This window comes from Balaenoptera acutorostrata, chromosome 4 (genome assembly GCF_949987535.1).
Source record: "Balaenoptera acutorostrata chromosome 4, mBalAcu1.1, whole genome shotgun sequence".
Lineage (NCBI taxonomy): Eukaryota > Metazoa > Chordata > Mammalia > Artiodactyla > Balaenopteridae > Balaenoptera > Balaenoptera acutorostrata.
The window spans coordinates 139,020,461-139,046,723 of NC_080067.1; the positions used below are offsets into that span (position 1 = coordinate 139,020,461).

General features: G+C 44.8%; 1 protein-coding gene across 1 annotated transcript in view; it reads left to right on the forward strand.

The window, feature by feature from the left end:
* The window catches only part of HUNK (hormonally up-regulated Neu-associated kinase), a 109,103-nt gene that overhangs the window by 50,636 nt on the left and 32,204 nt on the right, over positions 1-26,263 (forward strand). The window contains exons 3-5 of the mRNA XM_028166940.2: positions 3,690-3,745; positions 9,936-10,071; positions 23,291-23,418. Of these exons, the coding sequence (XP_028022741.2) occupies positions 3,690-3,745; positions 9,936-10,071; positions 23,291-23,418 (320 nt within the window). The remainder of the gene's footprint in view (positions 1-3,689; positions 3,746-9,935; positions 10,072-23,290; positions 23,419-26,263) is intronic.

Below are 26,263 nucleotides of genomic sequence, written 5' to 3' on the forward strand. Positions count from 1 at the left end.
TGATAACTCATTTCTTCTTAGGGCTGAATAATATTCCATTGTCTGAGATGTCCCCCAATTTTTTTATCCATTCACCTACTGAAGGATATCTTGGTTGCTTCCAAGTTTTGACAATTACGAATGAAGCTGCTGTAAACATTCGTGTCCATAAGTTTTCAATGCGTTTGGGTAAATACCTTGGCTAAAATGACTTTTTAAAATATGATTTTAGACCCTTTTTTCCTAAAGAGTCAGAAGGAAAGTCTTCTTCTCCTCTTTCTAGATAAATCTCCAAAGACAAAGCAGGAGGTGGAAATAAAGCCAAAAGAGGTTGAATGTTCCCTTCATTTGGGTAGATTAAGTACACTGATCTGGTCAGAGACTGATGTAGCTACCTTACCATTAACTAGCTGTGGAGGCAGTTAGATTGTTATCACTGAAATCTTTTAGAAACTTAACAGAAGGGTATGGGTAAACAACCCATTAACCAGGTTTGTTCTGAGCATTTTTCCTAGGGGTTGGGGTGGGTGGCTATGGGATGCAAAGGGTGAAAATAAAAACTGATTTCATTTTTCTCATTTTGCCTAAGAATTACATTTTAATGCTTTCTCCCCTGGTTTTATGACCTTTTCCCGATTTTAAAAGTGGGCTTTTTTTTTTTCCTTCTACATTTTTCTCTTAGTTTTAGCCTTCTATTTATATCATTCTTCTAATCACTGTGGTTTGTTCTCTGGGCTTTTGTGGCCCCAGAATTATCCAGCTTAGTCTTATTATTCTTGACAATTGCATTCTTTTACCTCACCTCTTTAAGCTGTTTTCCTTTATAGTATTTGTTCTGAACCAAATTTCTCCTTTAATGCCTTAGTGTGGCTTCCATGCTTCCCAGGGAAAGAGGTTTAATTTTGCTGGAAACAAACTGTGGCTCTCCTTTAGATTAAAATAATGCTGCTGCTTTATAATCAGTTTTCACAGAATCACAGTTTGGGCTATTGCTGGCACACTGTTTTTCTGAGTCTGTGCAAGTGGCTGGGAATTACCGTATATGCTTGAATATAAGGGTGTTGTCTTCTGTCCCCATCCTCTTCAGGAAAGAGGAAGTGTCTTACAGAGTGCTTGCAAAGTCTCTGATAGTATGGGGGTACAATCTCAATTACTTTATTTTCAACAACAAAGGACCAGTTAACCTTGGCCTGACTCACTGATGACTTTGGGAACTCTAGAAGTCGCCTGAGGAAACCAATAGAAAGGGAGGCATTTTGCACGGCTTTAATAATAACTTCTAAAGAGATATGACTCACAATTGTGATAGTTTGTGAGACCACTCTAAAATCGCTTCACTCAGCAGATAATTTATAGAGATTTTAAATGGGCTCTTGTTATTTAAATGACTTGGGATAATATTTCCAGCAAGCACATCGCAGACAGATTCGAAAAGTGCTTTATCTCAAATATCCAATCAACTTAAAGATCATCTTACACTGGAAACAGCGGGAGATCATTCTGTCATCCTGCTCCTGCCTGCCACAAGTTTGAATGAAACTGTGTCATAAAATGTGAGGGTGTGGGAACAATATTTCTACAATTAATTATGTTAAGGTGATAGTATATGCTCTTAAGTAAGATGGTGCAGCTTCATAGGTAAACAGTATAAATAGTCATTTGATAATTTCATTGCATTTCTAAAAATTATATATTTGTGTTTTCCAAAAACCCTTCTGAGGGGCAGGGTCCTCCCACTGGGAAAGTAAGGAGGATCATCTTGTATTGGGGGTCGCCCTGCATTTGGACATATGTGACATCTTTTAAAGCCTGGCACAGTTTTTCAAAGTGTATCGTTTCATTTGAATTGAAGTGCAGGTATACAGTTCTTCCCATTGGTGGGTGCATGTGGATTGGAGACTATCGATTTACCTTCCCCAGCTGCCAGGTTCAACGCAATCTCCTTTATTCAAGTGTCCAGCCTTAAGGCTACCGGCCACCTTCCAATTTTGAAATCCACTGGTCACTGTTCAGAGCCCACCTTTTTCTGCGCTTGACTCCTTAACGCTTCTCGTCTTGACATGCTGCCCTTTTGTCATCCTGTGCCAATACTTCCCCGACTCTTTCTTCCCAGCCAGCTCTGAATGTTGGTGTTCCCACCAGCATGTCGTCCTTGGTCTTTTCACCCTCATTCTCTACCCTCTCCCCTGGGCATCTCATGTCCTTTCCAGGCTCAGCTTCTACCCATACTGAGGTTGAAAACTGGTAGTCTGTAGGCTGGATCTTGCCTGCAAGGTTGGCCCACGCACTGTGATTGTTATTGTTGTTTTAAATGTGAATTTGTTGCCAACATTTAAAAAACTGGGATGGAATCTAGATTTCTGGCTTCTCTTGGGAAACAGGATGAGCTGGCAGTGCTGGGACCAAGCTGTGAGCCACTGGCCCCGTTAAATGGGACACTTTTGCTCTTCTGGCTACCACGGTCCTAGCAACTGCTGCTTCCCTTGCCTCTGCACTTTGAAGAAGTGCTATCAGTTGCCATTTCTGTTTATCATGACCACACTATTCTAGTCCTAACAATAGAGATAAGAGGACAAAAATAATTCTATTGGCCATGTCTCTATGCAGAAGTGGGAAAATAAAAGCTGGACCAAGAATGCTGTGTTTCAAAACAATGGAAGAAATCATTTTGTGTGTGTATAGAAGGGAAGAATATTCTTACATATTTAATGTTCATGGTGTGTCTGAATTGACAGGCTGCAACCTAAGATGCTCATAGTCGTTGACATAGATGGCTTATACTTTTGCCCGTGTTTTTTCCTTCTGAAATCCCAAACGATCTCTTTGGTAATGTAGATTCATTGGTATTTGCTGAGTATGGAATTGTGCAAAGGTACTGGGGCATAGTGGTAAGCAAGGCAGATATGTTTCTTGCCTTCAAGGGGCTTACAGTCAGCTTGTACAGATACCACAGGCCCCTCACACTCAGCATGACCCTGGGTGCATTTCTCCCTCCCACCTTCTGAATCATCTCAGTGTTCATGATCAAAGTCACCCATCTGATTAGCAATCTTCATTCCATCTGCAAACTTAATTTCCTTTTACATAAAGGAAATTTCCGTTAACATATCCTTGGGCATAATACCAAGGATTAGGACCCTGACATCTTTGGGGTCTATTTTTCTGCCCACCATAATAGCTGCTTGCTAAATAGATTAATTTATTATCACTTGCCAACTTGTGGATTGGGCTCCAAGCATGGAGGTTGTAAGACCGATAATTATGTTAGCGTTCCATTTTTTTTTTTTTTAAAAACTGTCTCCCTGAATCTTCCTTACTCTGGCTGGTTTTGCTCACCGTCTCACAAACATGTGGTCACATTTGTATTTCCCTGACTGTTCGAACAGTGCCTGCCTTGAATGATGCTTCCACTGTCTCCTGGTCTTATTAACTTCCAAGTTTCAGCTTTGGTCCCATTTCTTTTGGAAACTGATTTGTTCTGCCCTTCTTGCTCCCCATCTTATCTGAAATCCTTTAGCTTTTTCAGTCTGCAGCAATTACTTATATCATGTTTTATGAATATTTACTTATTGATTGTGTGAGTTTTGGCAGAAAGCCTTATGGGTTGGTTCAAAGTGGCTCTAAAACAGTTTGTTTCCCTTGAGAAGCAAAATGTTATTCCACCATTTCAAGTGCTTATCTGAAATGTTGTATGGTTTTGTTTATTTCAGAGACTTGAAGATAGAAAACTTGCTGCTAGATGAAGACAATAATATCAAGCTGATTGGTATGACTTTTTTTTTAAAGCAAGATTATCCTCTAAGTGCTGTGTTATCAATTCTCAGTTATTTGTTTCTGACTTTGAAAATTATCATGGTCTTTTTCTAATCCCCAGACAATACATCTAGTTCGCCTCCTTTTACTTGCAACATTTAACAATGGTTTGGAAAAAGAAAATTAATTTTAATAATTTAGACATAAAACATGTTCTTAGGATTCTTCAAACTTCTGCTTCTCTGTTAATTCAGATGGAGCTGAACTTTTATAGGGGTTCTTTTTATCTGAATTCACCAGAAAGCTTCTTAAAAATAGTGGAAAATAGTTTGGTTCAGAAATGCTGCCCTTAGCTTGGCCATGCCTTATTTTACTTTTCAGTGAATGTAGAGGCACTGAAATCAGGGGGAATGTGACCTACCTTCTCATTTTACTATCTTTAGCCAAGCCCTGAAGTACACTGATGGTCGTGCAAAGAGAAATCCCCACAGAGGGATCCTTTAGAGGTCTGTCCCAATCAGAAGGAGGTTCCAGGATGGAGTGAATCATAATTGGTTCACAAGTCAGGGTCCAGAAGAGAATTCACTCCATGGCTTATTCTCTAGAAGAATTCCGCTTTTGTTTGCCTGTTTTGTTGCTCTTGGCAAAACCTCAGGGCATCATTTTTCCACCCAGATGTTAGCGTCATCTTTTATTCCTTTCTTTCTTTTCCCACCTCAAGTGCAAGTCATTTCTTCCACCTCAATGGCTTGAAAAAACTTCATATTAGAAGAAAAGAGAAGGATCAATAGAACTTTGTGAATTTTACCTTTTGTACCCAAGAAGGAAATTTTGTTTGTCAAATACTGAAAACCATCTCAAGACTTTCTAAAACGTATCATTCAAGTGACCAATTATATTCTTTGGAAGCCCAGTTGGCTTCCAACCCAGTAACAGGCAAGAGGCTGCAAGGGACTCCAGACCCCTTGGCTGAGTGATTAGGCACCACTGACAGGTGTTGATAAATACACCCATTATTAGGAGATTAACAATTAAGAGGAAACCAGTTTTTTTCCCCCAAAGATTTTATAGGAGGTATTGTTAAAAGATTCCTGGATGATTCAAAGAATTTTTTTTTAATCAAATTGTTTTACTATTGCATCTGAGTTGTCCTGAGGGCCAAATGCAGCAGCACTAAACAAGGCAGACATTGAAATGCCTGCAGGATGTCTTTCTGGTCCTGGTTTCCGGGATCTGCGGCATTAAACAAAGGCATGTCCTGGTGAGGGGGGTGGTGAGGAATGGAGGAAAGGAGATTGTTTTTTAGGTTCCCTGGCAGGGTGACCTGGAACTTGTCTTTGGAAAGTGTGTAGGTGACAGTCACAAAGTTGCCCTAAAGCTGCAGAGATTATAAGAGAACAGGCTGTGTGAAGGCTGGATGTCCATGACCTTACGAGTTAGAATAATCCACTTCCCCTGCGCACCGTCTATACTGAGGCTGGTAATTCCAGCAAAGTGCAGGCCACCGGCAGGGGGTCTCCCTACCCACCCAGCATCCCCTACACTGTTTCTTCCCTTCACTTTGCCTCACTGTCTGCCCCTGTGCTTGCCTTCCCTTCTCTCTCTTCAAATGATAGCCCTAGACGACCATTTGTGAGAGTATACAGTGTTGAAAAGCACAGATCTTTTCATTGCTGAGAAGATCCTCGAAGAACCAATCTCTGTCAACAGCAGATGCATTTAATAAGTAGCTCACAGATTGGCCACATAATAAACCCTCTTAGAGGAGACCTGTACAAATAAGATGAAGACAGGATGGACCTAAATTAGAGCCCACAGTTTGCCTTGGGATGAGTGGTGGACCCTTTGGATAGCAGGGACCATTTTACTCAGTCATCATCTCCCAGCTTGGCAACCGCTGAATTGGTACCCACGCAGGGATTTCAGCTCATCCAGACAAAATGGGCCATGTCAGAAACCAGGTGTCAGAAACTGGAATTCCCAAAATTGCTCAAAAGGAGGCTCTGATAATTAGATGTCCCTTTGTTAGAACTTTTCACTTGGCGCCTAATTCTCTCATGATCAGATAAAACCAAAGAGTGCTAACGCACGTCCTAATGGAAGGAGACATTATGCCATCCCAGAGGGCAGCTGGGAATTGCGTTTTGTTTAGCAGAATCTGCGTTTCCTCATTTTTTTCATAAAGAGGAGGCCGAAGGAGGGGAGGGAAGATGCTGGAGGCAAGGAAGGCCCATGGTCTTGTGGGTTTTCTTGCCCCTGGGTTGGGCAATTTGGATCAAATGTCTCTACAACTGTCCTTTTGCAACTTCAAAGTCCTTTGAACCTTTTCTTCAAAGGAATTACCTAGTTGTTTATTCAAAGGTTGATTATAGCTATTACCATTTTCTCTTAATAGTTTCTCTTTGAAATAATCTGATTTAAATAAATTTACTTAAGCCATGTTTCAAGTTAACTAGAATTAGCTGGAATGAGATTTGATTTAATCAGGATCCCCCCCCCCCCCCCCCCCGCACCCCCTTTAAAAAAAAAAAAGCAGTTTGATGTTTTTAGTTTAGTATAATCTTAAAATGTATCAGCCACAACTTAAAACGATTTTGCACTTCAGTTTTCCAAAACAGCGTTCATTTGGATGTCTTTTGAAATTCATTGCGTAGCTCCCAGAAAATTGAGTGATAATTGGCTTATGTGTTTACCAAATCTAATTGAGGCAGACCCATGTGACATTACTGGGAGGCGAACTTCTCCCTAGTTTCACAATTCTAATTATAGGCATATGTGTACAATTTTAATAATTACAGTTATGAATGTAAAACATATTAGCTATTTCTCTACAATATATTTTATTTTTTTTTTATTTACTCTCTCAATCTCTGACTTTTTTTTTTTTTTTTTTTTTTTTTAGAAGGGAGAATTTTTTTTTTTTTTTATAACTACTTTATTTATTTATTTCTTTATTTTTGGCTGTGTTGGGTCTTCGGTTCGTGCGAGGGCTTTCTCTAGTTACGGCAAGTGGGGGCCACTCTTCATCGCGGTGCAGGGACCGCTCTTCATCGCGGTGCGCGGGCCTTTCACTATCGCGGCCCCTCCCGTTGCGGGGCACAGGCTCCAGACGCGCAGGCTCAGTAGTTGTGGCTCACGGGCCCAGCTGCTCCGTGGCATGTGGGATCTTCCCAGACCAGGGCTCGAACCCGTGTCCCCTGCATTAGCAGGCAGATTCTCAACCACTGCGCCACCAGGGAAGCCCCTCTACAATATATTTTAAATTAAACCCTTTCGGCTAGGTCAACATAAGTCACTTAAAATGTAGATTTTATCTTCTCCATTCCCCAGATCCTCTGCTTATTTATCTTCTTGAAACTTAAGACAAGGCAAGAGGCTGTGTGCACAAGCTTGCCTGGGAGCAAAGGGGGGTGATCTGGTCTCTTATCTCCCCTCCCCTGCCCTCTTTTAAGATCAAGCACTTTGGGCTTCCCTGGTGGCGCAGTGGTTGGGAGTCTGCCTGCTAATGCAGGGGACACGGGTTCGAGCCCTGGTCTGGGAAGATCCCACATGCCACGGAGCAGCTGGGCCCGTGAGCCACAATTGCTGAGCCTGCGCGTCTGGAGCCTGTGCCCCGCGACGGGAGGGGCCGCGATAGAGAAAGGCCCGCGCACCGCGATGAAGAGCGGTCCCCGCACCGCGATGAAGAGTGGCCCCCGCTTGCCGCAACTGGAGAAAGCCCTCGCACGAACCGAAGACCCAACACAGCCAAAAATAAATAAATAAATAAATAAATAAATAAATAAGAAAATCCTTTAAAAAAAAAAAAAAAGATCAAGCACTTTGTTGTAGACCCCAAGTCAGGAGGTGAGGGAGTAATTGAAGGAGTTCATGGAACCCCACGGAGATTCGAAAGGGAGGCTTTTAGTTTAGGGGCTCTTAGGAGACTGGGCCTCTAACATGACTGTTAAAGAAATTTTTTTGAAATGTTGGCCCAGTTAATCTGATGTGTATTCCATGGTGCTACCTCTCCATCTTACCATGGTGGGTGTTCTTTACACATTGTTTGTTTCCTTAAATTTCCTTTGGGAGTTTTAAGCGGCTGTTCAGTTTAAAGCTCAGTATGATTTTTCTACTTATGATCCCCCCACTTCTCCCACTTCAGTGATACCACAGGGTGGGACCCGAGAGCAGGGCCCTCAGGTCCTTCTGAACAGAGGTCTCCTCCTAATCCAAGAGAGCCGTGGAGCCCCTGAAGGGCCTTCTTGGGCAGGTTATGTGCGGTCTGCTAGTGCAGGCTGGGCCGATGGGAAAAGAAATCGGGGCCTTTTGTCCCCCTATTTGTCAGGGTGGGAGCGCAAGAGTAGAGAGCAGAGGAAGAGAGGAGGAGGGAGATTAAGAGAAAGGAATAAAATCATATTTTAAAAAACTCCCCCAAACAAAAGAAGAGTCAAGTATGTGAACAGGCAGCATTCCTGGTTGGTTTGCTCACCCCGATTTTGGTTCTGATTCTTCATTCCAGTCTTGAGCTGAAGAGTTTGGGTGATCTTCAGAGCCTTGATGTGTTTTCAGAGCTCTGCTTGGATGGGGTTCTATTTATTTATTTTTTAAAATTTTATTTATTTTTAAATTTATTTTTGGCTGCTTTGGGTCTTCGTTGCTGCACGCGGGCTTTTTCTAGTTGCGGCGAGCAGGGGCTACTCTTCGTTGCCATGGGTGGGCCTCTCATCGTGGTGGCTTCTCTTGTTGCGGAGCACGGGCTCTAGGCATGCAGGCTTCACTTCAGTAGTTGTGGCATGTGGGCTCAGTAGTTGTGGCTCGCGGGCTCTAGAGCGCAGGCTCAGTAGTTGTGGCGCACGGGCTTAGTTGCTCCGCGGCATGTGGGATCTTCCCGGACCAGGGCTCGAACCCGTGTGCCTGGCATTGGCAGGCGGATTCCTAACCACTGAGCCACCAGGGAAGTCCTGGGGTTCTATTCAGAAGCGCTCTTTCCTTATACAGATTACACCAGCGACTGTGGGGAGAATTTTTGGTGGTGCATCTTGACCTGTGGTGTGTGAGTAACTTCGTGGGCTCGCAGCGCTGACCCACCCTATGTCTCTCCTTTCCTGAGCTTTTCTACAGCTTTCACAAGAGCCGTAGCTCTGCAGGTGGAGACGTGTTAGCCTCAAGGAGAAAACAGTCAACGAAATTAGATGTATATCTTGCCAGTTGAGAAAGTGCAAGGGTTTTGTTCCCGATGTGGAGCCTGTCTCTGACCACAGCCCCTTTCTGACTGAGCCCTGGGGGCTGAGCCTTCTGTTTGGGGACCAAAACCATAATATTTACATTGAAGTTCAAAGGAGGAGCCATGCTCTTAATTCTGCAATCAACAAAGATTGAGGAAAGATATCAGATGAAGACCTAACACTAACAGCCCTCTAATGACCTGTCAGTTGCAGGACCTGTAAGGTCAAAAGTAAACACAGCACAAAAGGCACAATGGACCCAGTATGGCTTTAGATGCACTGGGCGCTTCTTTCTTCCTCCCCCCTGCCTTAATCATCCAGGAACAAAGCAATGCTAGGACGTCATTTAGTCTAGTTCTCATTGCTATCTTTCCGGCGTTATTTTTCCGGCCAACACTCAGCCTTGTCTAAATCGTTGGGTGTATTTTTCCCCCCTCTTCAAATCACCATATGTTGCCTCATGCATTGGGAGCATTTTTAAGAGACTTGCATAAAATGAAAGCATTCAGCCAAAAAAGTCAGCCCTAACTAGTGGGATCGCATGTCACCTGGGGTGACACCAACACCAGCCAGAGAAAATCAATCTTCCTTCGGCTTTTTCCCACTTGGCCACTTGGAAGCCAGGAGGCTGACTCCAAGGACTTCTGCCCGTTTTCTCCTTCTGCCTTAGTCCTAGAAAGCAAGCCTGTCTTTTTTCTGGATGACTCATTTCCAAGATTTGATGAAAATATGTTTTGGTTCAACATACTTTTTAGCTCTCGCTGGATTTGACTGTGAGGCCTGATAGAAAATGTTTCCAGTTCAGCAAGGGAACTTTTGTCTTGAGACCCATATCCAGAGGTTACGGTTCACAGCTGCTGGGTTTCCTTTTGGATGTGAAATGATGTGTTAGCCCGAGAGAATGTTTCCTTTCCTGCTGCTTCCCCCAACCCTCCCCCCTTTTTCATTTCCATGGTTTTCTAATTCAGGACTGGTTTTGTCCTCCCCTCTTTGCAGACTTTGGCTTGAGCAACTGTGCCGGGATCCTGGGCCACTCCGACCCGTTCAGCACACAGTGTGGCAGCCCCGCGTACGCTGCGCCCGAACTCCTCGCCAGGAAGAAATACGGCCCCAAAATCGATGTCTGGTCCATGTGAGTTATTGAGCTTCTAAGACTGAATGCTCCCTCCTGCTGTCTCCGCTGTCCCCTTCTTATGAAATAACCTTTGAGTATTTGATGAGCATGAATTATAATGATAGGCTCTGGGATATATATGCAGTGATTCTTTGGGGTCCTGACTTCCACCTCTGTTCTTTCTGTCTTTTCTCCACCAACTGCCCAAAAGACTTTTATTAAAATTCATTAACGTGCTGGAAGGGAGGAAAACAGAGCCGTGCCCTCGCCGAGATCATGTTCTGGTTTCACGAGTCACTCATGTCCTTGCCCTGCTTGGAGTCTCCCAAAGCTTTCCGTCAGCATCAGCATAAATCCCAGCCTTGGGGCCTGGCCCCAGACCTCGTGGGTCTGCCCACGTCTCCTGCCTCTGCACCTATCACCCCACCCTCTGCTCACGGCTCTTCACACATGTTGGCTTCTGTTTTGTCTTCCCCACCTCTGGGCTTTGCACTCGCTATTTCTTTTCTTTTATTGAAGTATAGTTGGCGTATAATATCATATTAGTTTCAGGTGTACAACATAGTGGTTCGACATTTATGTATATTACAAATTGATCAACACAATAAGTCTAGCAACCATCTGTCACGGTACAAAGTTATTGCCATATTATTGACTATATTCCCTATGCTGTAGATTACATCTCAGTAACTTATTTATTTTATAACTGGAAGTTTGTGCCTCTTAATCCCCTTCACCTATTTTGCTCAACCCCCCCCCATCCCCCTCCCCTCTGGCCAGCACTTGCTGTTGCTTTTGCCTGGAATGCCATTTCCCAGCTCTTTGAATGGCCCGTCCACTCCCACATTCCACTGTTAATCCAGTGTCACCACTGCAGAGTCCATCTCTTGTTCCAGGGATGCCTCAGCGCCTGGCACAGAGCCTGGGCTGGAGAGGGATGGAGGGAGGGAGGGAGGGAGGAAGGAAGGAAGGAGGAAAAGGAGAGAAGGGAGGGAGGGAGGAAAAGAGGGAGGGAGGGACAGGCACTTCATCCAGGTGAACAGAAGCTAGGGGGTCAGGGGCTAAAGCTGGCAGAGGAAGCAGACAAAGGAATGTGAGGCAGTGAGGGGATTTCAGGAAGTTCTGGTTGGAGATTATTCAGAGAAACCAGAGACGAGACTGAGATTCTGAGGGCACCAGAATTCCCTGAACTTTCCCAGAAAGGGCCAGCTCTCCCTGGAACCGCCGCTCTGCTTGTTCAGCCAGCGGGTGAGACCAGTGAGTGGGGGATCAGCTTCCATTGCTGAGGGCTCGGAGTTAACTGTCCCCTTTGCTCCTCAGGACAACCTGTGAGGCCGGCTCTTACCCTCTTTCACACAGACAGGAGGGCAGCTCTGTGGTTAGTGTGGCCCAGAGCCCCCCAGCCTGTAGGTGTGGGAGCTGCGCTTGGCACTCAGGGCTCCTCACGCCTCAGCCTGAGCTCCCGGTTCCTTCCCTCTCTCCAGAGGATGTGTGAAGGCTGCAGGTGGAGAGCGTGCCGTGTGCTGCTGACTTGCTGGGGGCCACTGGGGTAGGGGGGAGTGGCGGAAGGAAGCAGAGGCAGAGGATCCCTTCTCTCTGAGGTGCGCTGGGTGGTGTGACTGGCAGTGCTAATCACAGACTCTTTTTATACTGTGCCCAGGCGGGCCTCAGAATCCTTCTCAACACAGCCCTCCAGGCAGCCAACACCAGTGGGTCAGAGGCAATACACAGGTGAAATCCATTCTTGGTGTCATAAGTGTCTGGCACGTAATCTGCCCTTAATAAGTATTTATTTATTAATGGGTGAATATGAAAGTTTGAGTCTATAGTCATTCTCTCTCCTTAACAGTTAGGGAACGTATTTAGGCTAAATGGAAAGCTTTGAGAGGGATGATTTGTGTACCAAAAAAACCCAAAAATAAATGTGGAGAATGCGGAGTCTGAAAGACCAGGGGTTCAGGGGTGTCACGTAACTGTGGTGACAGGCAGTGGGGTGGGCGACATAGTGATCAGAGCGAAAGAGAGGTTGGAGAAGAGGTGACAGTTTGCTCTTGAGGTCCTGCTCTCGAGGGGACTGGACAATACAGTGTCATCCCTGGTTGTCATGGTGATGAAGCTCAGCCTGTGTGAGAGGGACCCTTTCTGGCCCATGACTAACAAAGCGGGCATCTCCACAAAGTCTAGAACTGCTGGTAGAAGGAAGGAAGGAAGGAGCCAGTGGATTGTCAGAGCTGTAGGAGAGCGCCTGGCCTTATAACCAGCCTGGGGTCACTCGTCCCCTTGTGCTAACACTAAGATGGGGACAAATCATTTATCCTGTGTGGGGAAATATAAAGGAAAATGAAAAGCACAGGCTGCAAAAGGCAGCACCATCCGAGGGTCAGTATTAAGCTCGGACTTTGTTCTTACCTCTTCTTCCAAGTCCCTTTACGCGGGAAAGGAATCCACATTTAGTGACCACAGATGCTCCATTTCTTAGTTTTGGGGCCCCATGATTAAAATAAAGGGACTTGGGACTTCCCTGGGGGCACAGTGGTTAAGAATCCACCTGCCAATGCAGGGGACACGGGTTCGAGCCCTGGTCCGGGAAGATCCCACATTCCACAGAGTAACTAAGCCCGTGCGCCACAACTGCTGAGCCTGAGCTCTAGAGCCCGCGAGCCCCAACTGCTGAGCCTGTGTGCCACAACTACTGAAGCCCGCGCGCCTAGAGCCCGTGCTCCGCAACAAGAAAAGCCACCGCAATGAGAAGCCTGTGCACCACAACGAAGAGTAGCCCCTGCTCGCCGCAACTAGAGAAAGCCCGCACGCAGCAACGAAGACCCAACGCAACCAAAGATAAATTAAACAATAAATAAATAAAATAAAATAAAGGGACTTGGTCCATTGCCACCTGCTGTGTCGCCATCCATCCAGTGACTCTACCCAGAAGTAATGGTGGCCTCGGAGGAGGGCAGGTGAAGGGGAAGCTGCAGGAGGAATGGAGATGACCCGAGACCAGGATGCCCGGACTCTCGCCTCCCGCCCCCACCCTGGCTGCTGGCCTGGTGAGGCTGTGTCTGGGGCAGCTGGACACTTTGCTAACCTCCACTTAATCGCATTTTTTTCAAGAAGATGATGTGCAGCTGAAAGTCTCCTGAAAGCTCTAATCGGGCCATATTCTTAGTCATGATACCATCAAGTAATGTATGTGAAAGCCTTTGATAAACGGTTATACACTTTACAGACACTGGGCTTCAGCTGATCACGGCAAAGCTCTGGAGGCCCGTGTGGGATGCGTCCAGGTAAACCAGAAACCGCAGCCCCCCGAGTCCCTGTTCCGGTGCCCTGAGGTGGGGAGTTGAGGTGGAGTAAATTCTTACCCTTGCTCAGCCACAAAGGGTCATGTTTTATTCCTTCTTAGAAACGAGGTTTCCCCAGAGCAGCTCTGTGTTAGCTGACTCTCTGGAACATTCCCTAGGGGAAGAGACCACATGACCCACACCTAATTCACAGGGATGGTATAAACTCGGCCCTTTTTAGAAGCTGTTGATAAAGCTTAAAAAACAAAAGGAAGCTATGTGAGCCCTATATTGGCTTACTAGAGATTTGTTCATTCGGCAGATATTTGTGGAGTCAGGCCCTGTGCCGAGTTCCGAGTGCACAATGGTCCGTCCTGCTCCTGTCATGATCGCTGTTAACCCTCACATACCTCCCACCGAGTGACGAGCAGCGTTCCAAGGGCTCTGTGGGTTTTAGCTCATCTCGTCTGCCTCACAGCGCTTCAAGGGAATGCTCTGTTGTCCCACTTTACAGATGAGGACACTGAGGCATGAAGAGCTGAAGGCACTTGCCCAGATAACACACACAGCTGGTGTGCGATCAAGCCAAGATGGACTGAGGTGGTTTGACTCTGGAGTCTGCCTTTAATTGTCACCCTCTACTGCTTCTACTATGTTGTACTTACTCTTGTAGGGTTTACAAACTAGTGGGGCAGACGGACAATTTTTTAAAAAGCTGTAAACTCAGTGCGGTAATGGCTGTGGAAGAAGTGGGCGGGATGCAGGGCACAAGGATGGGGGTGGCCTCTTGAGAAGACCTCAAGGCCAAATCCTAAGGATGAGAAGAATCAGCTATGGGAAGAAGAAGGTGTGGGAGAAGGCTGTAGGCAGACAGAACAGGATGTGTGAAGGCTGTAGAGTGGGAAGAGGTGGGAAGGGGTTTGAATTTTGCCCTAAAGGTAGTGAGAGACTATTGGACAATTATAAGCAGGTGGGTAACAAAAAGTTATGGATTGAATTGTGTCCCTCCAGAAAAAGGTATGTGGAGTCCTAAACCCCAGGACCTCAGAATATGACCTTACTTAGAGATCAGGTCTTTAATGAGCTAAATGAGGTCATTAGGATGGGCTGTAGTCCAATATGATTGTGTCCTCACATAAAGGGGAAATTTGGACACAGAGAGAAGACTATGTGACAATGAAAGCAGGGATCAGGGTGATGCATCTAGAAGCCAAGGAACCCCAGATGGCCAGCAAACCACTAGAGGCTCGGGGAGCAGCAAGGAACAGATGCTCATTCACTGCCCTCAGGAGACACCAACACTGTCAACACCTTCATCACAGACTCTGAGCCTCCAGAATTGTGAGATTTCCTTTGTTTAAGCTCTGCAATCTCAGGAAAGGTGAAAGGTGAGTAAAAACTCACCACTCCAGATCCCAAGAGCCATTCTCCTTCCCCGTGAATCAAGTGCACTAATTGACAAGTGAAACGGACTAGCTGAAGTCTTGGTCACCCCTCACAGCCCCCCAGCAGAGGTCACCAAAAGGTCAGACCATATACCGAAGTCTCAGTCCTTGCTGTTCCCCATACATTATTGGCTGCATGAAAACCAGAAACAAAAGAAAACCACCAACATGTAGAATTTCATTCACATAATGGTGGGAGAGTCCCTGGAGCAAGAGAGGACAAGCCTTGGTGCAGAAGCACTTTTCAAGAGGCCTCTGTGTCACCTTTTCTCATGTCTTTTTGGGCAAAGCAGAGTGCATGGCCAATCCCAGAGTCAAGAGGAGAGATAGATTCCACCCCCTGATGGGGGAGTAGCAAGGAGTTTGTGGCCTTTGTTTTTTTTTTTTGTTTGTTTGTTTTGCAATTGAACATACTTATCTACTCCTATGGACAAGTGTGTTCCCCCCAGAGTTCATATTTTGTAGCCCTAACCCCCAGTGTGATGGTATCTGGAGGTGGGGCCTTTGGGAGGTCATGAGGGTGGAGCCTTCATGATGGCATTGGTGTTCTTTTAAGAAGAGCTTGCTCACTCCCTGACATGTGAGGACACGGGGAGAAGGTGGCCGTCTACAAGCCAGGAAAAGAGACCTCCCCAGAACCTGGCCACGCTGGCACCCTGATCCAGACTTCCAGCCTCCAGAACTGTGAGAAAATAAATTTCTGGTGGTTAAACTACCCTGTCGCTGGTATTTTGTTATGGCAGCCCAAGCTGACCAAGATACCTGCTTATAGGTGACCTAGAAGTCTCACCTGAAAACAAATAGAGCATGTCAGGAAGCACGGTGCTGAGAACAAATGAGGCTGCCCAGCTGGGTTAAATTCAAGAAGGCATCAGAGGAGCCTTTAATCTGCTCCTGAGGGATGACGTGGAGTTTGCCAGATGGAGAAAAGGAGGGGAAACTTTCCAGGCAGAGGGAACAGCCTATGCAAAGGCGGGTAGTTGTGAAAAGTCTGATTCCTCTTGCTCTTAATCTTGGAGAAAACAAAACTTCAGAACCTTCTTAAGAGATTACTTTTCCACTGCTTTGGGGTGTTGTGTCTGAGATACTGGTTAGGTTTCTGTTTGGTGCCCACGACTTTGCTGGCGGCAGTGGAAATGGAAAACCCAAAGAGAATTTAATTTTAAAGGCTGTTTAAAAAGAGAGTGAAAGTGGGACCAATTTTCTTCCTGGGTCAGACACCAGTATCATAAAACATTCCTTTTATTGTTCTGAAACAATAAAATGAAGAGTTCGCTTCCAAAATCAAAGCAAACTCCCGTCTCCAGAGGTTTTTTTTGGACCTTGACAGATGGATGGGGCCTTTCTTCAAGACTTCTGACACTGACTCAGGAAGAAAACCAGCTTGTCATTCAAGGAAAGCTTGGGAAAGAAAGCTCTTCCCCACAAATGGAGCCCCCAGGATCCTCCTCCTCTAGTGAATCAGGAATTAACAATGGAAATGGAAAAAGGTGTGTACCATCTTGGGGAATTCCCGTTATTTTCAATGGTCGTTGTTTTTGTATTTGAACTGTATATGAATACCTTTAAAATCATTCACTTCTTTCCTTTAACCCCTATGAATGAAATATCTATATCTCTATCTCCAGTGAATTTTGAAACTTCAGACACAAAAATTAAATATTCATTCCGGTGCAGTGAACTTTTTTTTATTGCAACTGACTTTTCCTCAGAGTGGCATATATGCTAATTTAAAAAAACCCTTTAATGCAGATGTACTTTTTAAATGAGAAGAATCCAAATTAACTTAATTTTCAAAATATTACAATGCTCTTGGGAGAACTTCGGTGAATCTCTAAGGGTAGGGAAAACGGAAATTGAGAGTTCTAGCCCCAAAACGTTGAGAATGCGACATTTTTTCACCAAAGCTGCTCTCTGCTCTCGTGGGGGCATCTGAAGTGAGGGAAGCATTTGTGTGAAGACCTGGTACTTAGTGGAGTGTCCTGCATAATACACCCAGACCACCTTCCCAGGCTCACTGAGTCTGTTTTCACTTTGTGGGAAATCTCTGTTCCAGTGCTGTCCCTTTGGGTAGACAAGTTGGCCGAGGGGTACCATCTTGTTCCCAGCCCTACTATCCCCATATAGACCTAAGCATTCAGGAGGGAGAGCGGGAGAATTTGTTCCAGTCCTCAGACTCTGTTTTGTAAAAGTACTACCAGAAACAATCAGCTACTTCCAGGGCTCAAATCTGGAAGGATAGCATTTTCTCTTCATTCAGGCCCCCTTAAAATGAAAGATGGCAGGAGAAGCAGTCAGAAAGAGGAGCCTGATGGCTTCTTTTGGGTAGTTTAGAGCTTTTGACTTTTCAAAGAGAAGGTTTCTTTAGTTTCTGAGCTTTTTCAGTTATAAAATACAAGACTTTTTTGTTTTTGTAGCCAGCATGTGCATTTACAATAGAAGAGGAAAAGGAAGAAAGGAAAAGTCGGGGTGGGGGGGGGAGAAGACTTAAGATCCACAAGAAAATAATTTCTTGCTGAACACAAACCATTTAATGGAGCAGTTGTGAACTTTGAGATTTACCAAATGGATGGATCTGTTCCCGCTCTATTTTTAAGACCTTAAATCAGAAGTTTGATACTGAAAGATGGAAGGCTATTGCTTTTAGGCGGAGAGTTATTTTTAATTTTTCCAAGGCAGTTTCTTTCTTGAAGAATCATACAGAAGCAAGGTGTGTCAGCTGAAGGTTCTCTCAGCTTCACTCTGGTATAAACTGGGCTGCCCACCGGCCCTGTGAGAACCGGTATCCACACCCTCCCCTGACACCGTAGCTCTGCCAATTGCTTTGTCCCTTGTGTCTTGTTAAAGTTGCTGGCTGACTTCTCCAGGGAGCTGTGACTCTATGTCTTTCCTTTCAGAGATGCCAGGTGATACCCCAACTTTTCCTCCAGGGAATATTTCTGTGTTTCGGATTAATATCAGGACCACAATTTGGCTCCTGATTTAATCCCAAAGATTCCACATTTACATTTCCCGGGGCCCCTTCCTCTCTTCTTCCAGCTGCCCTTCAGAGGCACTTTTTCCTTCTTTCTTGACATCAGAGTATTCCACCTGGCCAGTCTCTCTGGATTTGCTTCCATCCTTATTTCTTTCTGCTTGGAAAACCCTGAATGGTATTTGCTTGTTGCCCTCCTTTATCCCAGCATCTCATTACTTTCTTTCTTTAAAACTATCTGTGGTTCTTGGGGGCCCCATGTCTGCCATGGAGAAGCAAGAAAGCCCATGGGCCATGTTTCAAAAGACACATCAGGAAATTCTGAACATGTTTTGAAACTCCTACTAATTCTATGGGATTACAGAGGTTTATAAACCACATTCCACATTTTTCCCTTGGTATTCTCACATCCTTCTGAAATGTCAAAGGGACTGGATTTCTCTTTATCCAGATATTAAATGTGTATGAAAACTCTAGGGGAGGGGAATTAAGATGCTCAATCTGGTTTCCCTTTTCATATCTCCTGCGGCTGTAGGACTATTAATGTACGTTTCCATTATCATTTGGCAATAGGTACAAATATAATGGTAGCTTTTTATCTCTCGTTTTTAAAAGTTTTGTGATGAAATGACAGGTCACATTTATCAAGCAGTAAATTTATGCCAGGCACAGCATTCAGCACTTTCTGTGGCTTAGTTCATTTGACCCTCATACAGCCTGAGAGGTAGGTACTATTATTATCCACACTTTAAAGATGAGAGACGCTGGATGAGAGAGCTGGGTCTTCTTTACAGATTTGTGACTGTTTTTTGTTGATGATAAACTCCTCCAAGAGAAATGGAAACCTGGAGTGAGTTTGGTAAAATAATCAGGTAGAATTACTATAAAAACCACTTGCTCGATCCTGGTCTGACCACAGAGTTCACGGACACCATTTTTAAGACAAGCATCTGCTACCTTTATCTGTGGTCACCACAAGATCATAGAGAGGGGCAGTGACTGGAGGAGATTTTTTTTTTTTTTTTTTGGCTGCTTTGGGTCTTTGTTGCTGCACGCGGGCTTTCTCTAGTTGTGGTGAGCGGGGCTACTCTTTGTTGTGGTGCGCGGGCTTCTCATTGCGGTGGCATCTTTTGTTGCGGAACACGGGCTCTAGGCGCGCGGGCTTCAGTAGTTGTGGCACGTGGGCTCAGTAGTTGTGGCTCGCGGGCTTAGTTGCTCCGCAGCATGTGGGATCTTCCCGGACCAGGGCTCGAACCCGTGTCCCCTGCATTGGCAGACGGATTCTTAACCACTGCGCCACCAGGGAAGCCCTGGAGGAGATTTCTGTCATCTTTTGCAGCCAGGGGTGACAAGGAGACAAGCAGTTTGATGTCTTAAGAACTCCTTGAAGGAAGAAAGTTCATAAAGCTTTTAGAGTCAGTTCTCTGACCCCATATTACACTCACCAATCTTCTTCAGTTGGATCCCCGTCCCATTACCGTAACATGCTACCTTATGTAGCATTCTGCACTCTTTCAGGCACCCCGCCTGTCACAGGATGCTCTGTGTCCCTAAAGATAAAGGGAAATAGAAAAGGTCATAGGGCGATATTCATCAAACTTCAGTATCGTTCACTCTTCTTTTTTTTTTTTTTCTAATTTTTTTTGAACTCCCTGTCTTCCTGGGTTTTTTTTGGTTTGTTATTTATTTATTTATTTATTTATTTATTTATTTATTTATTTATGGCTGTGTTGGGTCTTCGTTTCTGTGCGAGGCCTTTCTCTAGTTGCAGCAAGCGGGGGCCACTCTTCATCGCGGTGCGCGGGCCTCTCACTGTCGCGGCCTCTCTTGTTGCGGAGCACAGGCTCCAGACGCGCAGGCTCAGTAATTGTGGCTCACGGGCCTAGTTGCTCCGCGGCATGTGGGATCCTCCCAGACCAGGGCTCGAACCCGTGTCCCCTGCATTGGCAGGCAGACTCTCAACCACTGCGCCACCAGGGAAGCCCTCGTTCACTCTTCTTATAAAGGAAGAACATTCTTGGTAACCCCTCGTGTTGACTTGTGATTTTTATTTAAGTTTTACTTATTGTGCATGCCTGTAAAATTAAACTCCTTTTATTTAGGGTCCTGTAGAAATGAAAAACCAAAACTCATTTACAAGTTAAATCTAACCAAGACTAAAAGAACCCCCAAATATTCAAATTAGCAACATTCACTAAATGCCAAGGCTACTGTGGGTGGGAGCTGAATTGCTGTATGCAGTCTGAGTGTGGTTCTCACCGGTGGGCACAGGCTTTTTGAGCTGCTCAGTCCTGGCTTGGGATCACTGCACTCGCTCACCACTTTTCACTCTTTGAGTGGCTTTTAACCTTGAGTGTGCACGGGAAGCACATGGGGGGTGGGTCCCCACCCCCCGAGTTTCTAACTCAGTAGGTCTGGCGCGGGGCCCAAGAATCTGCATTTCTAACAAGTTCCCAGGTGATGCTTCGGCTGCTGGTCTGAGGACCACACTTTGGGAACCACCACACTCTCCAGATCATCAGGAGACTTTCTTTCCCGCAGATATAAGCATAGAGACATCACTGACAAATTAAGTCCACCTCTGCTCCTTTCTCATTGGCCTATGATAATAAAGGTGGTATATTTTAGCACACACCTTAAGAAAGGTGTGTGTTGGTAAACACAAATGCAAAAGCAGGCACTGCAGTCAAGTGTGTACAGTGGAGGTGACTGGGTTATATGGCGGCCGTCCCATGTCCCTGGTTGGGCTTTGTCAAATGTTTTAGTATTGTCACCACAAGAAAAGCAAAAGTAGGACTGCTGAGCCCCTGAAGTTGTGTCCCTGGGCCTCAGTTTGGGAATCACTGTATGGGTTGGGTACCATAAAACACCTGCGGGAAAAATGATATTGTTTAAGTACCAGGCTGTTCAGCTGTTTAGCTGTGAGTGTCAGAGCCAGGATTAAGGCACGCAGAGGTGAGCAGGGACAGGATTGACTGGTCGTGTCCCACAGCCAATGGGTAGAAGTTGTAGACTTTGGCTTAGTATTTGAAGCCCCTCCCCATGCATTGCCCTGAATGGCCTGAGCTGACTTAGGGAGGTTGGAAGCTGTTTGACTCTGAGGTTCTTCAGGGGTCTCCAACAACAACCTCGTGGAGTGTCCCATGGGGTTTCCATCCATAAGAGCCATGTGTCCAAGACCCCTTTGAATGCAAAAATGATACAATTTGGAGGCCCTCTTAGTTTTCCCTCTCATCAGTCTCCAAGCATCCTCCAAGCAAAGATGGTTGGCTCTGCCTCAAACAGACCCACAATGCAGCACTGCATCCCAGTTTCTCAAACAGGCTACATCCCCTAACACCCCTTCCCTCTGCCCCCAAACTGGCTCTCCTCCCAGCTTCCTGTCTTCTATCACGATCACCACTATCATCCGGCTTTCCACGTTTGCATCTTGCTTCCCCTTCAAACGTCTCTATTGCTAATTTGCCTTTCTCTTTCCACTGCATGCCATCCCTCCCGTTCAGACTTTAATAACAACATGACACAGTCTCCTGCGCCCCATTCTGAGCCCTCATCCACTTAATGCCAGGTGACTACTCCCCAAATTATCTGGCCATAGAAGGTTTATTCACCCAACATCTATTCTTGTCCTGGGAAACGTGTTCCACTTAGCACACACAGGAAAACGCTGCTCTAAACGGCTCTGCATGTGCTTTGTTCATTCTTGTCTCCATTTCTTGGTCTACACAGTTTATCCTCATATCCAGCCGGCCAAGACAGATAAGCTCACACACATATACTTACCCCTGAGAGGCCTCCCATCTTCAAGTACTTATTATAGTCCTTTGTCTCCCTTAACTGAACTCCTCTGGGGTCAAGAGCAGCAGAGTTCAGCATTTTCTTATCCCCTCTGCACTCACTATTTGAAAGAACTGTGCTTATTTATTTGTTGACTTGCTGGTTGTCAGCCTTCACCCAATTCTAAGTCCAAGATGACAGCTCCTTGTCTGGTTCCCCACCCGCCCCAGAGCCAGCATCTATTCCACTGCCTGGGGCAGAGAGCCGACCTGCAAGCATTTGTGGAATGAATGTTGATGTATCAGTCTCCCTAACTCGACTGCGAGTTACAGAACAGGAACTGGGTCTCGGCATATGCCTGCAATTCGAGAATGATCTCTAGCTGGAGCCTGTGGGCTCTGTACCTGTCCTTCTCCGGAGCGCTGTGATTCAGAGGCACCTTGGTGGAATTGGGCCCCAAGGGTCTTCATTTCAGTCAGTCTCATTGGATTTGTTTGGACTGGAGATCCTGTTGCCTCTTTTAAAAACATTCCCTTGGGCGCTTTTGAACACTTCAGACCTCTTGGCAGGCAAGGCGTTTCATCCCCATCAGGAAATCTCATCAAAATGATACTAGGTTTGCACATCAGAAGAATAAAAATCCTCCAAGAGATGTTGCTGCTCTCTGGTTTGGCTTTGGATATAAGTATAGTTAAGCCCATTCGAAAGGTATTCTGACCACATCTGAGATATTGGGCCAGAGCTGGGTGGCAGAATCTCACAATAAACAATAATATAGAAAATAAGAGTGGGAAAGAGACTTCCTTTCCCCTCCCCACCCCCAAAGGAATTTCTCCAGTGACAGGCCAAAACAGAACTCAAGGGAAGAGCGAAACACCAGTGTGGGGTATGAGACTTTTGTCTCAAAAGGGCTGAGTGGTAACCAGGCTTGCTGGCTATGCCGTGACTTGCGCTCCTGTGCAGGGTCTTGCTATGTATTTTTTGGTCCGACCTCCTCCCGGCTCCACCTTGTAAACTGTACTTGGAAAACCACATCATGGCAGACCTACTTTTATTCGAGGTTCCCATTTACATGAGGTTCCCCAGGTATTTTTCACATCATTTGGTCTGGACTTCCTTCCACAAGGAAGGGACATAGTTTCCCCTCCTTACTGGGATAGCTCTTGAAGCTCTTTATTTATTTATTTTTAATTAATTAATTAATTTTTAATTTAATTTTATGTTGGAGTATAGTTGATTTACAATATTGTGTTAGTTTCAGGTATACAGCAAAGTGATTCAGTTATACATAGACATATATCCATTCTTTTTCTGATTCTTTTCCCATAATAGGTTATTACAGAATATTGAGTAGAGTTCCCTGTGCTATACAGTAGGTCCTTGTTGTTTATCACTTTTATATATAGTAGTGTGTATCTGTTAACCCCAAACTCCTAATTTATCCCCCCCTTCCCCTTTTGGTAACCGTAAGTCTCTATGTCTGTGAATCTGTTTCTGTTTTGTAAATAAGTTCATTTGTATCATCTTGAAGCTCTTTAAACTCTTCTTATTGCCTGTCCACATCGTCAGAGTTGTGCTTTCACCCACGTCTTTCACATTTGCTGTTTCAGAGCAGAGCTGAGTGTTCTAGAAAATGACCAAGAAGGAGCACTGAGGTGGACATGAAAGTGGCAGGACTGCAGCTTCCCCAAGCCCACGCCCTCTTTGCCATCCTCTCCCCGGGGTCTTCTGGTCTCATGCTCTGGTGTCTCTCTTTTCAGAGGTGTGAACATGTATGCTATGCTGACCGGGACCCTGCCTTTCACGGTGGAGCCTTTTAGCCTGAGGGCTTTGTACCAGAAGATGGTGGACAAGGAAATGAACCCCCTTCCCACCCAGCTCTCCACAGGTAACGCACCTGCCACTCCGATTCAGGGCCCAGGGCTGCATTCTAACCACCGGAAGCAGTGTTTGTTTTGCAGCACTGGAGTTAGGACGACCCTCTGCTTGTACTCGGTCTCTTCCTAGTATTAAAGCTAAGTCACAAAAAATGGTTGGGTTTCCCATCTCTAAGGAGGCACTCTCCTCAATCCTTTCTTTTTCCGTTGTAATTCTGAACCCCTAACTTCCTCCTTCTGCACAAAATACACATATCAAAAGGATCATATAGTCTCCCTTGGAAAAATACTTTCAGGCTGGTGTGTTTTAAAACTCACCATAGTATCATGTTGACTTTGAAAAGAATGTTGATCATCACATTTCTATTGTGTCTTCCTTAGTCAAGTCACTGTAAAGAAATATTAGTTTCATTCAACTTTGGTCTGGGATTTGTTTAGCAATGTGAGTTTTTGAGCCTGTTCAGGAGCTTTTAAATATATATAGGTTTGGTTACTTGATTAGACTGAATCATCAGGTGTGTTTGGAAAGTACACTCAACTTTACCTGGTTCACGTTTCAGTAAACAGTTCGTATTAAGGTTTGGTTTCAGATACAGCAGATTAGTACAGTTTGTTCTTTGGTTTGTTTCACAATTCACTTCAAGTTCCTGGCCTTGACAGTCATTTAATTGGCTCCTTAGAATAAACTCAGCTTCACTAAGATAAGGCATGTGGCCAAAAAAGAAAAAAGGAGTAATTATTTAATTCCAATGTATGAAACATGGTTAAAATATAGCATTTTTGTTTGACTACTATCAGGTATTTTTTTCTTGAGTTTATAAAGCATCCATGAGCCTGACCCGGAATTTAATGCTTGCCAAATGGCACCCAAGCTGAAATGCATTCTTATAGGTAATTATCTAATTCGGTTCATACTTTCATCTCTGCTGGGGAGGTTCGAATCTCTGGAGGCTGAAAGCAAAGCAGGCATTATGTACTTGGAAAGATGAGTTACACAGTTCTGTCATTGTAAAAGAAATAGTCCTGCACCAAGAGCCTTAACTCCTGGAGTTAGAAAACGTGAAAAATGTTGATTGAATTGTTATATTTATGTTTTAGAGCTTTCTGAAATGTTGAAAGTGCTGCAATGAAAGCACATTCATTCATTCATTCCATATTTCACATTCATTCACTTATTCCATGAATATGTCCTGGGCATCAACTCTGTGCTAGGAATGCTGTAGGCACCAGGAGGATAAAACAGTCTCTATCCATATAGAGCATACATATCAGCAGGGGAGGCAAAAAAATAACCTATAAACAAACACGTGTGATGTTTAATAGTTTAAGTGCTCTAAAGAAAATAAGATAAACCAGGATAAGGGGATAGAGAATAAAGATAGGTTTTTGTTGTTGTTCTTGTTGTTTTTAAACCAATTACAATTTTTAAACACCTTTTTGTTGTGGTGTAATTGTGGATTCACATGCAGCTGTGAGAAATCATACAGCGAGATATGTTTACCCTTCACCCAGTTTCCCCCATTGGTAGGATCTTAAGTAACTGTAGTTTAATATCACCACCAGGACCTTGTTAGAATCCACTGAGCTTATTGAGATATGCCTGCACTTGTGTGTGTTGGTGTGTATTTAGTTCTATGCAGTTTCATCACACGTGCAGAGTCATGTGACAGTTACACAGTCAAGATAGGGAACAGTCCCATGACCAGGATTCCTCGTCCTACCCTTCTGTAGCTACAGCCACCTCCCTGCCTCCTAATTAACCCCTGGCCACCACTAACCTGTTCTCCAACTCTACCATGTGTCCTTTCAAAAATGCTGTATATTTATATATATCACTTTTTGTCACTCAGCATAATTCCTTTGGGATCCGTCTAAGTTGTTGCACGTATCAATCCTTTGTACCTTTTTCCTGCTGAGTAGTAGTCCATGGTATAGATATACCATAGTGTAAATATTCACCCATTGAAGGACATTGGGTTGTTTCCAGTCTCCAGCTACTATGAATAAATCTGCTGTCAACATTCATATACAGGTTTTTGTGTGAACATGTTTTGATATCTCTGAGATGAATGCCTAGGAGTGAAATCGCTGGGTTGTATAGTAAGCACATATTTGGTTTGTAAGGAACTGTTACACTCCTGTTCTGAGTGGCTGTACCACTTGGCATTCTCTCTAGCAATGTGTGAGTGATCCAGTTTCTCTGCATCCTTGCCAGCATCTGATACTCTCACTACCTTTTATTTTAGCCATTCTGATAGGGGTCTAATGATACCTCATTGTGGTAACAAAAAAGATTTAATGTTTATAAATAAATTCAATTTTTCAAGGTAATCTCTTTAAGGGTTTTATAGTCATAAGTACTGCCATCTTTCAGAGTGATTCTGAAGTTCCTCTTATGATTCAGAGCCTGTTTTGTCCTAAGTGGCCCAATACAAAGAACAATAGGAGGTTGTTTGTATCCTCATGCCTGGAAAAAGCAGACAATGTTCACTTTGAATCCCAGTGAAACCCTAAAGAGCTGGAGCTGCTTCTCACTGTATTAGTCAGGATAGCCCAGGTTATGCTGCAGTAACAAACAGCCCCCAGATCTCGGTGGCATAAGACAACAAAGATTCTCTTTTTTTTTTTTTTGGTCACGCCATGTGGCATGCGGGATCTTAGCTCCCCGACCAGGGATTGAGCCCATGCCCCCTGCATTGGAAGCACAGAGTCCTAACCACTGGACCACCAGGGAATTCAACAAAGATTCATTTCTCATTCCTGCTTTATGTCTATGGAGAGTTGGATCAAAGGTCAAAGCGTTCTGCTCATTCTAGTTAGTCAGGGTCCCAGACCAATGGGGCAGCCACCATCTCA